At 44.7% G+C, this 16,626-nt stretch overlaps 1 protein-coding gene across 1 annotated transcript in view; it reads left to right on the top strand.

Annotated features, from left to right (window-relative positions):
- Positions 1–16,626, top strand: part of abcf3 (ATP-binding cassette, sub-family F (GCN20), member 3) — a 158,704-nt gene that overhangs the window by 121,333 nt on the left and 20,745 nt on the right. Inside the window, exons 11-13 of the mRNA XM_068042825.1 lie at positions 2,813–2,835; positions 3,970–4,025; positions 14,487–14,687. Coding sequence (XP_067898926.1) covers positions 2,813–2,835; positions 3,970–4,025; positions 14,487–14,687 — 280 coding nt within the window. The remainder of the gene's footprint in view (positions 1–2,812; positions 2,836–3,969; positions 4,026–14,486; positions 14,688–16,626) is intronic.

The following is a 16,626-nucleotide window of genomic DNA, read 5'->3' as shown; positions in this document are numbered from 1 at the left end:
TTTTGAGGAGGTAACGAGGAGGGTTGATGAGGCTAGCGTGTTTGATGTAGCCCTGATAGATTTTAGCAAGGCGTTTGACAAGGTCCCGCATGGCAGACTGGTCAGAAAAGCAAAAGCTCATGGGATCCAAGGGAAAGTGTCAAGTTGGATCCAAAATTGGCTCAGTGGGCAGGGAGCAAAGGGTAATGGTCGCGGGGTGCTGTCTAACCTCAGATATTAGGAATAAACCGTTGGATTGAATGAACTCCTTATAGCTAGACTACTGCAGATAGTCTGGTCACTGTATTACAGGAAGGATGTGATCACATTAGAAAGGGTACAGAGGAGTATTGCAAGGATATTGCTAGTAATGGAAAATTTTAACTATCAGGAAAGATTGGATAAGCTGGGGTTCTTTTCTTTTGAACTGAGGAGGCTGAGGGGTGATTTAGTTGAGGTGTATAAGATTATGAAGGACCTAAATAGAGTGGATCGGGTGGACCTTTTTCCCTTAGCACAGAGGTCAGTAACCAGGGGACATAGATCCATGACAGTGCTTCATATATGTCTTCCTTTTCCCTCAGTCGAGGGTCCCCCCCCCCCCCACACTGTGGTTGACAGGGCCCTCAACCGTGTTCAGCCCACATCCCCACCTCTACCTTCACTTCTTCCCCTCCCTCCCAGAACCGTGACAGGGTTCCCCTTGTCCTCACTTTCCACCCAGCCAGCCTCCACATCCAAAGAATCATCCTCTGCCATTTCCGCCACCTCCAGCGTGATGCCACAACCAAACGCATCTTCCCCTCCCTTTCCCCGTCAGCATTCCGATGGGATCATTCCCTCCGCGACACCCTGGTCCATTCCTCCATTACCCCCACCACCTCGTCCCCTTCCCATGGCAGCTTCCCCTGCAATCGCAGGAGGTATTAATACCTGCCCATTTACCTCCTCTCTGCTCACTATCCAAGGCCCCAAACACTCTTTTCAGGTGAAGAAGCTATTTACTTGTACTTCTTTCAATTTAGTATACTGTATTCGCTGATCACAATGTGGTCTCCTCTACTTTGATGAGACCAAATGCAGACTGGGTGACCTCTTTGCAGAACACCTCTGCTCAGTCCGCAAGCATGACCCCGAGCTTCCGGTTGCTGGCCATTTCGACGCTACCCCCTGCCCTCATGCTCACATCTCTGGCCTGGGATTGCTGCAGTGTTCCAGTGAACATGAAAGCAAGCTCGAGGAACATCACCTCATTTACTGATTAGGCACGCTACAGCCTGCCGGACTGAACATTGAGTTCAATAATATCAGAGCATGAGTTTTAGTTTTTTTTTCTTATTTTTTATGTGTTTATTTTATTTTAGTTTGTTTAGTTTGTTTCTACTGTGCCTACCCACTGCTTTTTCATGTTTGTGTTTGGGGCCAGGCTGCTCAGTTTTCTGTCCATTAACACCCTCTCTGTACTAGTGCTTTGTCTTTCAGCACACCATTAACATACCATTTGCCTTTGCTCCATGACCTTCTGGTCAGTTATTCTCTGTGACCTTGTCCTATCAACACCTCTTTTGTTATCTCTTGCCCCACCTCCTGCTTTACTTGCTTAAAACCTTTTACAGTTCTAATATCTGCCAGTTCTGATGAAGGGTCACTGACCTGAAATGTTAACTCTGCTTCTCTCTCCACAGATGCTGCCAGACCTGCTGAGTATTTCCAGCATTTCTTCTTTGTGTTATAGATTTAAAGTAATTGGCTGGGGGATTAGAGGAGAGTTGAGAAATTTTTTCACCCAAAGGATGGTGGGGGTCTGGAACTCACTGCCTGAAAGGGTGGTGGAGGCAGAAATGCTCATCGTATCTAAAAAATACTTGGTTATCATTTGAGGTCCCATAACATGGAGGGCTACCAACCATGAGCTGGAAGGTGGGATTAGATTGGATATCTCATTTTTGGCTGGCGCAGACGCAATGAGCTAAATGGCTTCCTTCGTGCTGTAAATTTTCTGTGTTCCTATGCTCTTGGTGTACAAAATTCCAGTTAAACTCCACCAGGATCCCTACTGTACAAGGGTACAGTAGTGCAGGGGTTATATTACTGGACTAAGTAATCTGGATGCTTAGGCTTTAGAGAGGGAAATTCAAATCCCATCCATGGTAGTTTGAATTTGAATTCAGATTATAGAAACAAAAAGCTAATTAAATCTGGAACAAAAAAGATGGTCTTAGTTAAAGTGTCCATGAAGCTGTTGGATTGTCATAATAACCCAGCTGGCTCACTAATGTCCTTCAGGGAAAGAAAACTGCCATCCTTACCCGGTTTGGCTTCATGTGATTCCAGTCCCACATTGGGTTTTCTCGATCTGGCGTCACACCATATCAGACACCCTGTTGACTGAGAAAAACAGCTTTGTGGCTCTTGCATATCTCTAGCAGCAGTATAGTGCTGAATAGGTAGATCTGCAGTGGACCAGCTGTATAACACAGCCTGAAGCAGTTTGTACTCTGTGCTACCGTATGGCACATGAAATAAACACTGTCCTGGATCTTTGTGATCTTATGTCATGTCATTTAATGGACCCACTCTGTACCTCAATAAGCTCACTCAGCCTTTTTTGTTTTGTTTTGTGCTGTCGCTGAAGGGCCTGAATCTTGTGGGGGGGGGGAGGTGCAGGGGGTTTAGCCCTAGGGTACTGGAGGAGTTGTAGCTCTTCTCCTGGTCATCGGGTTGAGATCAAGGTTTGGATTTGAGCCCCATCTGCACTGGAGCAACAATTTGATCTTAATACAGATAAGTGATGATTATGTCTGTTATTACATTATCTCTCTCTCTCTCTCAGGCCTGATCTTCTGTTACTAGATGGTAAGTTGACTCTGCACTGGTATTCATGTAGCACCTTAGTACACCCCTTTGCAGTATTGCAACGCGCTTGACATGCAATGAATTGGGTTGAAATGCAATGCTGTTAAATAGTTAGTGCTGCGTGAACTTAACAGGTAATCTATTTGGCCAGCATTTGAAGTAGAGTGCCTGACAATCTTAGTTGTGTTATTAGGCACTGTCGTATGTCTGATGGCACATGACTTGTGCTACCATAACAGTAGAATGCATGTTTGGCCTCCCAGACCTCGCACATATCCAGCTCTTCATTCCAGTTGTGCTGTTTGACGTGCCAGGGCGTCCCCACCCTACTGTGAAAGGAAACAGCAGCAAAGGATCTCTCTTGCTTCTTATTGGACTTCTCCCAGGCGGCACTTCCACAGCCCTGATCTGAACAGCCCTGATCTGAACACTGTGAATGAGGTGGTGCCATTGTGGACTATGAGGGCTGCCTGGTGGGGCTGTTTCACTGGGCAGCAGTGAATATAATGGCTGATGCAACCAAGCTGGATAGTGAGACAGCTTCCTATATCCCAGCCACCGAAAGTGCAAACGCACAATTTCCAAACACATGGCATTTATTGTCCAAGCTTAATTGCCCTGACATTCTTTGCAGTGGTTTGATGCAACTGAGTGGCTTGCTAGGCCACTTAAGAGGGAAGTTAAGAGTCAAGCACATTGGTGTGGGACTGGAGTCACTTATAGGTCCAGACTGGATAAGGATTGCAGGTTTCCTTCCTAACTCTAGACATTCAGGAATGTAACTTCAGGGACAGGAATCTGGCACTCTTAGCTGGCCCAGGCTGCATGTGAGTCCACTTCCACACTACATGGTTGGTTTTCAATTCCCTCGGGATACTAGAGATGGCCAGTAAATGGGTCTTGCCAGCAGTGTGCATATCAAGTACACATTTTTGAAAACCCTTGTGGATATTCATGTACAATCGCCTTTGAAATATTTGAGGATGAAGAATGAATGAAGTGGGCATGTCTGTATTTGGTCGAGAGGTATTGGTTGAATGTCATGCAAGCCCTGAGTAACCTTGTGCAGTTAACTTGTGCAATCCTGTCAGTGATGCCAATAAACTTCATCTAAATAACTTCTCATGTTCTTAGAACCTACAAACATGTTGGACGTGCGAGCCATCCTGTGGCTGGAAAACTACCTTCAGGTGAGTCCTTGCTCTTTTCTGGGATTAACAGCTACTCTCCTTTTCTTCACGTTCTTCCAGCAACAAATATACTATATTTCATTCTTCCTGAATCGGAATTATAGCAGTTGTGTTTGCTGTTGGATTTCCTTACAGTTTTCAAAATGTGTTGTAGCCCCCAAAAAGTAACTTCTTCAAAATTATTAATTCAAATTCAAAAGCAGTACGGAACCATAAAGCTATTAAATCTTTACAGTACTCTTCAGGATCATCAACTTGTATTTATATATAATCTCTAATATGGTAAAGCGTCCCAAGGCATTTCACAGAGGCATTATTGAACAAAATTTGACGCCAAGTCGCACAAGGAGATATTGGGGCAGCTGACCAAAAGCTTGATCAAACACATGGGTTTTAAGGAGCTTCTTAAAGGAGGAAAGGGAGGCGGAGAGGTTTAGGGAGGGAATTCCAGAGCTTAGGGGCTTGGCAGCTGAAGGCACAGCCACCAAAGGTGAAGTGATTAAAATCGGGGATGCTCACAAGGCCAGAATTGGAGCAGTGTGGTTATCTCAGAGGGTTTTAGGGCTGGAGCAGATAATAGAGATTGGGGTGAAGCCATGGAAGGATTTGAAAATAAAAGATGAGAATTTCAAAATCGAGACGTTGCTTAACTGTGAGCCAGTGAGGGTCAGCGAACACCAAGGTAATGGGTGAATGGCACTTGGTGCGGTTTAAGACATAGGCAGCAGAGTTTTAGATGACGTCAAGTTTATGGGAGGGTAGAACGTAGGAAGCAGGCCTGGAGAGTTTTAGAATAGTCAAGTCCAAAGATAACAATGGCTTGGATGAGGGTTTCAGCTGCAGATGAGCTGAGGCGGGGTGATGTCACAGCGATGGAAATAGGCAGACTTAGTGATGGTGTGGGTATGTGGTCTGAAGCTTTACTTGAGGTTGAATATTGACACCAAGGTTGTGAACAGTCTGGCCTCAGATAAAGGGATAGAGTGGGTGGGTAGGAAACAGTTTGTGGGTAGAGGCCAAGGACAGTGGCTTTGGTCTTCCCAATATATAGCTAGATGGAGAAAATACCTTCTCCTCCTGTACTGGATATCAGACGAGCAGTCTGTCAAATTAGAGATGGTAGGGAGGTTGGCGAGAGAGGTGTTGGTGAGGTAGAGCTGGGTATCATCAACATACATGTGAAGACTAACGCTGTGCTTTCAGATGATGTTGCTGCTGGGGCAGCATGTAGATCAGAAATAGGAAGGGCCAAGGATAGATCCTTGGGGGACACCAGAGGTAATGGAGGAGTGGGAAGAGAAGCCATTTCAGGTGATTTTCTGGCTACGATTGGAAAAATAAGAATGAAACCAGGCGAATGCAGTCCCACCCACCTGGATGATGGTGGAGAGGCATTGGCGGTGGATTGTATTCAACCGTGTCAAAGGCCACAGGTGAGAAGGACGAGGGGGGATCATTTACCTTTGTCACAGTAACATAGGATGTCATTTGTGCTTGGGGCCAGGCTGATCAGTTTTCTGTCCATTAACATCCTCTCTGTACGAATGCTTTGTCTTTCAGCACACCATTAACATACCATTTGCCTTTGCTCCATGACCTTCTGGTCAGTTATTCTCTGTGACCTTGTCCTGTCAACACCACTTTTGTTACCTCTTGCCCCACCCCCGCTTTACTTGTTTAAAACCTTTTACCTTTCTAACATCTGCCAGTTCTAATGAAGGGTCACTGACCTAAAATGTTAACTCTGCTTCTCTCTCCACAGATGCTGCCAGACCTGTTGAGTGTTTCCAGCATTTCTTGTTTGTTGTTCAGATTTCCAGCATCCGCAGTATTTTGCTTTTATTTATGTCATTTGTGAGTTTGATGAGAGCCATTTTGGTACTGTTGCTGGGGTACAAACCTAATTGTAGAGATTCAAGCGTAGAGTACCGGGAATGATGGACATGGATTTGGGAAGCGACAACAAGTTTAAGGACTTTGTAGAAGAAAGGGAGGTTGGAGATGGGGTGGCAGTTTACAAGGGCGGAAGGGGGCAAGGGTGGTTGGTTTTTTTTATAACGAAAGGCAGTTTTGAACAAATTGGCAGAAGGGGGGGGGGTGGCAACAGTACCTAATGGGAGATAACTGATTATATCAGCTAGGAAGGGCAGTTGGATGGTCATCAGTTTAGTGGCTGCAGCTCTGGACCCAGGCGCATTACTTTCATCTCCATTTTTGCTCTTCTTAGACTCTCCCATCCTGTCGTCTCCTCGTTCTATCACCCACTTGTTCTGCTTCTTGTCTGGCTATTGTCCCAGGCTGAAAAAGACTGAATTTTGGTGTCCTTTTCCATCCTGCACTCAGTTTCCATCCCCATATCCTCCCTATTACAAAAGCCACCTCCACAATGTTTCCGCACCTGATGAAAAGCTCATCCATGCCTTTGTCACCTGCAGACTCAGCTATTCCAACACTCTCTGACCTCCCATCTTCCACCCTCCGTAAGCTTCAGCTTGTACAAGATTCTGCACCTCATATCCTATTTCACGCCAAGTCCCAGTACCCTGATAGCTCAAATTTAAAATTCTCATCAATGTTTTGCTTTTGTTTAAATTCCTTCATGGCTTCACCAATCCTTATCCGTGCAACCACCTACAGCTCTACAAAATCCACCCCCCCCACTTCACTGCTGCCTCCGGCTACCCAAACTGTTTTTCTCAGTATGGATTCTTGTGCATATCCCCACGTGCCTTCAACTGCTCTAGCTTCATAATCTGAAATTCTCTCCCTACAGTTCTCAACCTTCCCTCTTCTTTCAGTACCACCTCAAAACCCACCTGTTTGTCCAAGGTTTTGATCATTTTTTCGAATATGTTTTTAAGCTAGGCATTCATTTTCTTCCTTTTGCCTCTGTGAATGTTTTTCTGTTCAAAGATGCTGTATAAATGCAAGGCAGTGTTTTTGGGTTAACGTGTACCTGTTTGAAAGAAAAGAATTACATTTATACAGCACCTTAGCATTCCTGAAATATTCAAAATGCTTCACATTCACAGTTAGCTGCTTTGAAGTACAATGACAGTGGACAAATGAAGCAAAACCAGCTGCAAGAGGAATGGCAATTACATTTTTTTGGTGTTTGTTGAAGGAGGATAATTCTGAATACGTCATGGGACCTTTACACTCTGCTGGAACAGGCAGATAGGGTCTCACTTTCTTGTCTTATCCAAAGGCCAGCATCCGTAACGAGCAGCACTGTGTTGGAGTCTCTCGGTATGGGGCTCGAACTCACAGACAGCCTTGTTACAGAGACGGGCTGACAGTACCAGGCAACGGGGTGTAACAGGAAGAAAAATGAAATGTTAGAGTTGCAACATATATGAGCTTTGCACTGGTTGTGCTCAGGCTGTTTGGATAGAAAACTAATTTTATTATCTGACAAGCAAAATCTCCGAAAGACATATATGCCTGTTACTGGAGAATGATATATTAAGTAATTTGATTGCAGGGGAAGTGAGAGAACTTGATCCACACAATTACATGCTGAAAATGCAAAGCAGACATTAATAGAAGCAGCAAGGTTGAATGAAATGGGCTGGAATTGTGATGTTAAGCCTTTGCACTGCTATTCTCTGCTATGCTGCTAGTTGCTGTTTGACACCCCCCTGCCCCCCCACCCCACTGTGTAGAATACATTTCTGGGCTGTTCATCGTCTACACATTAATGGGATTGCAGGGTATTTCATTTTACAGCTTAAAGGCTGTTCCCTTCCTGCCATTTAATGTAAGTATCACATATTGAATCTCACTGTCAACAGCAAATGTCTGGTTGGCTGGCAAAGGAATGTCCATCAGTGATGAGCGAAATTGAAAAAGAAAGGCTTGCATTTATATTGTGCCTTTCATGATCTTGAGATGTCCCAAAGCGATTTACAGCCAATGAAGTACTTTTGAAGTAGTCACTATTGTAATGTAAGAAAATGTCAGTGTTGATGAAGATGGTCAGTCTTGCTCAATGCCAGTGGTTCTCACTTTGCACAGAGAAACAGATTCACATATTGCTCCCTCCAAATTACATATGAAAATCTTATGAACTTGTGTACTAAAAATGGAATTTGACTCTGCCGTTGTAAACCAGTGGCTTGTGAAGCAACTTGGGACGTCTTGTTAAATTAAAGGCGCTATAGAAATATAAGTTGTTGATTATAGGGAATAGAATTAGAACATTAGAACATTACAGCGCAGTACAGGCCCTTCGGCCCTCGATGTTGCGCCGACCTGTGAAACCATCTGACCTACACTATTCCATTTTCATCCATATGTCTATCCAATGACCAGTTAAATGCCCTTAAAGTTGGCGAATAGCAGCCCCATTCTCTTTTAGAGGCAAGCCACTGGATTTGTGCTTTGCTTTGACAGGAAAATTATGGAGTTACAGATGCGACACTCCAAACCCCTCGGTCTCCTGTGGTAGTACTAATAGATTTTTACTCGTTCAGTCGCTGCAGATTCACAGTCCAGTCAGAGTAAGGACTTCTGCAGGACAGGATAGGAAAACGATGAAATGACTCTGGAAATGCTGCCCTGGCTCCTGTCCAGTGCAGTTCTGAGGTGTAGGTACCAGGAAAATCCCAGGCTTGACTCTCCGTCTGTACTTGGCCGCCGTGTGCACCCGGCTAGGGAAGGGTTTGAGGTTAACCGGCATTTCTGCTCCCAATCGCCTTCCAATGCTCCCCCTTGCAGGAAGCTGTGAGTGTGTGCATGTTGATTGAGGACAGTATTGGGCTTGATTTTTATATACCTGACAATGGAGATTACAGAGATTTGCTGTCTAAACTCAGACATGAAGTATAAACACTTGGATTGGATGAGTTCCTTACAACAAGAGTGCTGCATACAGTTTTGGTCACCACATTACAGGAGATGTTAAGGTTGGTACCTGGGATCTCGATGTAGTGGCCATTTCGGAGACATGGGTAGAGCAGGGGCAGGAATGGATGTTGCAGATTCCGGGATTTAGATGTTTCAGTAAGAACAGAGAAGATGGTAAAAGAGGGGGGGGTGTGGCATTGTTAATCAAGGAGAGTATTACAGCGACAGAAAGGACGTTTGAGGACTCGGCTACTGAGGTAGTATGGGCTGAGGTTAGAAACAGGAGAGGTGAGGTTACCCTGTTGGGAGTCTTTTATAGACCTCCGAATAGTTCCAGAGATGTAGAGGAAAGGATAGCGAAGATGATTCTCGACAGGGGTGAGAGTAACAGGGTAGTTGTTATGGGGGACTTTAACTTTCCAAATATCGACTGGAAATACTATAGTTCGAGTACTTTAGATGGGTCAGTTTTTGTCCAGTGTGTGCAGGAGGGTTTTCTGACACAGTATGTAGACAGGCCAACCAGGGGCGATGCCACATTGGATTTGGTACTGGGAAATGAACCCGGCCAGGTGTTAGATTTAGATGTAGGTGAGCACTTTGGTGATAGTGATCACAATTCGGTTAGGTTTACCTTAGCGATGGGCAGGGACAGGTATATACCGCAGGGCAAGAATTATAACTGGGGGAAAGGAAATTATGATGCGATTAGGCAAGATTTAGGATGCGTAGGATGGGGAAGGAAACTGCAGGGGATGGGAACAAACGAAGTGTGGAGCTTATTCAAAGAGCAGCTACTGCGTGTCCTTGATAAGTATGTACCTGTGAGGCAGGGAGGAAGTTGTCGTGCGAGGGAGCCGTGGTTTACTAAAGAAGTTGAAGCGCTTGTCAAGAGGAAGAAGAAGGCTTATGTTAGGATGAGACGTGAAGGCTCAGTTAGGGCGCTTGAGAGCTACAAGCTAGCCAGGAAGGATCTAAAGGGAGAGCTAAGAAGAGCAAGGAGAGGACACGAGAAGTCATTGGTGGATCGGATCAGGGAAAACCCTAAGGAATAAAAGAATGACTAGAGTTAGATTAGGGCCAATCAAGGATAGTAGTGGGAAGTTGTGTGTGGAATCAGAGGAGATGGGGGAAGTGTTAAATGAATATTTTGCGTCAGTATTTACAGTAGAGAAAGAAAATGTTGTTGAGAATACTGAGATTCAGGCTACGAGGCTAGATGGGATTGAGGTTCACAAGGAGGAGGTGTTAGCAATTTTGGAAAGTGTGAAAATAGATAAGTCCCCTGGGCCAGATGGGATTTATCCTAGGATTCTCTGGGAAGCTAGGGAGGAGATTGCAGAACCTTTGTCCTTGATCTTTATGTCGTCATTGTCGACAGGAATAGTGCCGGAAGACTGGAGGATTGCAAATGTTGTCCCCTTGTTCAAGAAGGGGAGTAGAGACAGCCCTGGTAATTATAGACCTGTGAGCCTTACTTCGGTTGTGGGTAAAATGTTGGAAAAGGTTATAAGAGACAGGATTTATAATCATCTTGAAAAGAATAAGTACATTAGAGATAGTCAGCACGGTTTTGTGACGGGTAGGTCGTGCCTCACAAACCTTATTGAGTTTTTCGAGAAGGTGACCAAACAGGTGGATGAGGGTAAAGCAGTGGATGTGGTGTATATGGATTTCAGTAAGGCGTTTGATAAGGTTCCCCACGGTAGGCTATTGCAGAAAATACGCAAGTATGGGGTTGAAGGTGATTTAGAGCTTTGGATCAGAAATTGGCTAGCTGAAAGAAGACAGAGGGTGGTGGTTGATGGCAAATGTTCATCCTGGAGTTTAGTTACTAGTGGTGTACCGCAAGGATCTGTTTTGGGGCCACTGCTGTTTGTCATTTTTATAAATGAACTGGAAGAGGGTGTAGAAGGGTGGGTTAGTAAATTTGCAGATGACACTAAGGTCGGTGGAGTTGTGGATAGTGCCGAAGGATGTTGTCGGGTACAGAGAGACATAGATAGGCTGCAGAGCTGGGCTGAGAGATGGCAAATGGAGTTTAATGCGGAAAAGTGTGAGGTGATTCACTTTGGAAGGAGTAACAGGAATGCAGAGTACTGGGCTAATGGGAGGATTCTTGGTACTGTAGATGAACAGAGAGATCTTGGTGTCCAGGTGCATAAATCCCTGAAGGTTGCTAACCAGGTTAATAGGGCTGTTAAGAAGGCATATGGTGTGTTAGCTTTTATTAGTAGGGGGGTCGAGTTTCGGAGCCACGAGGTCATGCTGCAGCTGTACAAAACTCTGGTGAGACCGCACCTGGAGTATTGCGTGCAGTTCTGGTCACCGCATTATAGGAAGGATGTGGAAGCTATGGAAAGGGTGCAGAGGAGATTTACTAGGATGTTGCCTGGTATGGAGGGAAGGTCTTACGAGGAAAGGCTGAGGGACTTGAGGTTGTTTTCGTTGGAGAGAAGGAGGAGGAGAGGTGACTTAATAGAGACATATAAGATAATCAGAGGGTTAGATAGGGTGTATAGTGAGCGTCTTTTTCCTCGGATGGTGATGGCAAACACGAGGGGACATAGCTTCAAGTTGAGGGGTGATAGATATCGGACAGATGTGAGAGGTAGTTTCTTTACTCAGAGAGTAGTAAGGGCGTGGAACGCCCTGCCTGCAGCAGTAGTAGATTCGCCAACTTTAAGGGCATTTAAGTGGACATTGGATAGACACATGGATGAAAATGGAATAGTGTAGGTCAGATGGTTTCACAGGTCGGCGCAACATCGAGGGCCGAAGGGCCTGTACTGCGCTGTAATGTTCTAAAAAAAAAAAGTTCTAATATGATTGCACTGGAGGGTACAGAGGAGATTTATGAGGATGTTGCCAGGACTGGAGAATTTTAGCTATGAGGAAAGATTCGATAGGCTTGGGTTGTTTTCTTTGGAACAGAGGAGGCTGAGGAGAGACTTAATTGAGGTGTACAAAATTGAGGGGCCTAGATAGAATCGATAAGAGGGACCTATTTCCCTTTGCAGAAACGTCAATAACCAGGGGCATAGATTTAAAGTAATTGGTAGAAGGATTAGAGGGGCGTTGAGAATTTTTTTTTATCCACCCAGAGGGTGTTGAGGGTCTGGAACTCACTGCCTGAAAGGGTGATGGAGGCAGAAACCCTCGCATTTTAAAAATATTTGAATATGCAGTTTAAGTGCTGTTACCTTCAGAGCTGCTGACCAAGAGCTAAAAGTGGGATTAGGCTGGATCGCTGTTTCTTAGCTGGCAGAGTTACGATAGTCCAAATGCCATCCTGTGCTGTAAAGTTTCTATGTAGAGCCAATAGAATGTTACAGAGCCAAGGGGAGACCCTTCTAGGAACAGAAGGACGGGAGAAGGCTATTCAGCTCTTGAGCCTGTTCTGCCATTCAGTTAGACCGCGGCTGATCTGTCCTCAACTCCATTTACCCATTTTTGCTTCATATTCCTTGATACATTTTCCCAACAAAAATCTATCAACCGCAGTCTTGAAAGCTCCAATTGACCCTCAACATTTTAAGGGAGAGAGGTCCAGATTTCCACTATCCTTTGTGTGAAGACTTTTCTTTTGATGTGATATCCTGTTCTTTTGATGTGATATCCTGTTCTTTTGCAAGGGCAGAGGGTGGGGAGTTCAGTCCTAGCACATTGTGTGAGGGGTGGTTTAATTCAGTACTTTACCCATTCAGGACATTTTTGGGGGATAAATAAGCATTGATGAAGCATATACAGCTTGAAGTAAAGGGGAACCCACAAAGGTAAAGGGAAGCCTGAAATAAAAATAAAATGCTGGAAATACTCAGCAAGTCGGGCAGCATCTGTGGAGAGAGAAGCAGAGTTAACGTTTCAGGTCTGTGACCTTTCATTGACGGAAATTAAATTCTCAACTCCTCTCTGACTGAAATCACCAGCCTGACATTCCAGCTCACTCGGGGAGCTGCAACATGCTTTGCAGCTTTTATATTGTGTAAGATTGCTCTGCCATGAAGTAACTTTTAAAAGTGATTATGAATATCATGGCTAGAATATTTAGAAATACAATTAAAATACTTGTTTATTTTTGGAATATATTTCTTCAATTACGGGATATAATGTTTTGTTTTGAAACTCTCAAATCTCGCCTACTCCCTGCGCACGGACTTCTGTGTTCAACTCCCCTAATACCTCCCCTGCTCCCTGCCCACTCTCCTGAGTTCTCCTTTTAAGTAGCATGAATTTGTTAAAGGCAAATCATGTTCAACTAACTTAATTGAGTTTTTTGATGAGGTAACAGAGAGGGTCAATGAGGGTAATGCGGTTGATGTGATGTACATGGCCTTCCAAAAGTGCCACATAAAAGGCTTGCCAGCAAAGTTGAAGCTCATGGATTAAAAGGGACAATGGTACCATGGGTATGAAGTTGGCTAACTGACAGAAAACAGAATAGTGGTGAATGGTGGTTTTTCAGACTGGAGGAAGGTATACAGTGGGGTCCCCCAGGGATCAGAACTAGGGCCATTGCTTTTCTTGATATATATTAATGACCTAGACTTGGGTGTACAGCACATGACTTCAAAGTTTGCAGATGACACAAAACTTGGAAGTACTGTGAACTGTGAGGAGGATAGTAATAGATGTCAAGAGGACATAGACAGGTTGGTTGAATGGGCAGACACAACAGATGAAATTTAATGCAGGGAAGTATGAAGTGGAGGAACGAGGAGAGGCAACATAAAGTAAAGGGTGCAATTCTAAAGGGGATGCTGGAACAGAGAGACCTGGAAGTATATGTGCATAAATTGTTGAAGGTGGCAGGTAAGGTTGAGAAAGTGATTAAAAAGGCATACTGGGTCCTGGGTTTTATAAGTAGAGGCATAGAGTACAAAAGCAAGGAAGTTATGATGAACCTTTATGAAACACTGGCTTGGCCTCAACTGGAGTATTGTGTCCAATTCTGGATACCACGCTTTAGGAAGGATGTGAAGACTAGAAAGGGTGCAGAAAAGATTCACGACAATGGTTCCAGGGACCAGTGACTTCAGTTGCGTGGATAGATTGGCGAAGCTGAAACTGTTCTGCTGAGAGCAGAGAAGGTTGAGAGATTTGATAGATGTGTTCAAAATCATGAGAGGTCTCGGCAGAGTAGATGAGAGAAACCCTTCCCTTTGGTGGAAGGGTCAAGAACCAGAGGACACTAAAATAAGGTAAATGGCAAAAGAACTAACAGCGACATAAGGAAAATATTTTTTACACGGCAAGTGGTTAGAATCTGGAATGCACTGCCTGAGAGTATAGTGGGGGCGGATTCAATTGTGGTTTTCAAAAGAGAATAAGCACCTGAAGAGAGAATTTTCAGGGCTGAGGAGTGGGACTAGCTGATTCTCTCTTGCAGAGAGACGGCTCAGACGTAATGGGCTAAATGGCCTCCTTCTGCGCTGAAACCATTCTATGATTGTATAAGTACCTTGAAATGTTTCATTCTGCAAGAAGTGTTATATTGAAGTAAATTGTGACCAAATTGGTTCTTGCCTTGTTGAGGACTGTCCTCTTTACAAGGTGTCTCTGGTGTGTTGTGTACCAAATGACCTTTTTGCTGAAACTGCTCTCTTATTTCAGACCTGGCAATCCACCATCCTGGTCGTGTCGCATGATCGCAACTTCCTAAATGCCGTGGCAACTGACATCGTTCACCTGCACTCGCAGCGCCTGGAAACCTACCGGGGAGACTATGAGAACTTCGTAAAGACCAAAGAGGAAAAGCTGAAAAATCAGCAGCGAGAATACGAGGCTCAGCAGCAGTACAGAGAGCATATACAGGTATATGTTCACCATAGCAGGCAAGGAATTAGAGGGCTGCAGGCCTTGAATTTCCTTCAAATTTGTGCCCAGGGATGCGCCTAACCTTGGTGCAAACCAGTTACATAGCTTAAAGATTGCAGTATTTTGGGCACAAGTGAAGTTTCGAAAATTTTTTATTTATCCTCATTGAGACGGCTTTTTTTTTAATACATTTTCTATGGCATCAGTGTAAGTCACATTAAAAAATTATAAAGTTTCCCCAATTTCAGGTTCTTAAACACTTTGTGCCTGAGGTGCATGAGTGATGGTTGAATGAGTTGAAACTTTAACCTTCGTTAGTTTGGGGGAACAGGTGCATTTTTGTCTCTAGCTTTAGGGGATGTGCACATAGGAAATTCAAGGCCATAGCATGGAACTGCACCATCTTGTTTTTGTATTTTTTTTCAAAAAAAAGTTCTCTCTGGGGTAGTGTTTGGGCTGCCCAGTGTGTACAGGACTGTACATACTGCAAAGGCCCAAATTCAGTCTCCCTGGTTCATGCTGTATTAGCCAGTCTCGCCCTGGGTAGCATTTGGAGTGTTATTATTGGCCAGAGTGTCCTTCGTCTTGTTCAAGGGAGAATGGAATGGTCAGCTCCTGATCGCTGCCTGGAAACTCCTGCTGCAAATTGTGGAAACTGGATGACAACAGCATCAGGCTTCCTGCCCATGACGCCAAACCCACGCTTGCTTTGAGCTTCAGCCAAAGAATGGCCAGTTGGGCAGGGCATCAGAAAGCAGCAGGTGCCCATTGAATTATATCCCTGTGTTAGTCAATGCTTTCGATCAAGGACGGAGAAAAATTGAGGAACAGGTTCTTCAGCATGCAAATTTCATTTTAGTTTTCTTTCTGTGTGATTCCACTGTGTCTAAAACACTGCCTCAGCAATCTTATAGACCACTTTAGTTGCAGCGCTTGAAGATGAGATTTGCCTGGGAGCAGTGCAGTCAATTTTGTTGGGTTGATATAGAATCTTCATTAGCTTTCCTACATTGTAATGATCTACCTTTTACTCTTGGGGATAATACCAAAAGCATTATTGGTGTTCATAATTTGGAATCTGTAAAATTTACATAATACAGGTTTGAATATAATAGAGTACAGTAGTGGTGGGGGCAGATTTGTCACTTTATAACACTAGGGCACAATTCAGCATAGCAGTGCCTCATCAGACCCCTTTCCTATCCTGCGTGATGTGAAACAGGGCTGTGTTCTCGCACCTACACTGTTTGGGATCTTCTCCCTGCTGCTCTCACATGCATTCAAGTCTTCAGAAGAAGGAATTTTCCTCCACACAAGATCAGATGGAAGGTTGTTCAACCTTGCCCATCTTAGAGCGAAGACCAAAGTACAGAAGGACCTCATCAGGGAACTCCTCTTTGCTGACGATGCTGCATTAACATCCTACACAGAAGACTGTCTGCAGAGACTCATCGACAGGATTGCAGCTGCCTGCATCGAATTTGGCCTAACCATCAGCCTCAAGAAAACGAACATCATGGGACAGGACGTCAGAAATGTTCCATCCATCAATATCGGCGACCACGCTCTGGAAGTGGTTCAAGAGTTCACCTACCTAGGCTCAACTATCACCAGTAACCTATTTCTCGATGCCGAAATCAACAAGCGCATGGGAAAGGCATCCGCTGCTATGTCCAGACTGGCCAAGAGAGTGTGGGAAAATGGCACATTGACACAGAACACAAAAGTCCGAGTGTATCAAGCCTGTGTCCTCAGTACCTCGCTCTATGGCAGCGAGGCCTGGACAACGTATGTCAGCCAAGAGCAACGTCTCAATTCATTCCATCTTCGCTGTCTCCGGAGAATCCTTGGCATCAGGTGGCAGGACCGTATCTCCAATGCAGAAGTCCTCAAGGCGGCCAACATCCCCAGCATATGCACCCTGCCAAGCCAGCGG

This window comes from Heterodontus francisci, chromosome 11 (genome assembly GCF_036365525.1).
Source record: "Heterodontus francisci isolate sHetFra1 chromosome 11, sHetFra1.hap1, whole genome shotgun sequence".
Lineage (NCBI taxonomy): Eukaryota > Metazoa > Chordata > Chondrichthyes > Heterodontiformes > Heterodontidae > Heterodontus > Heterodontus francisci.
Note: the sequence above shows the minus strand (reverse complement) of the source record. Positions and strands in the feature narration are given on the sequence as shown.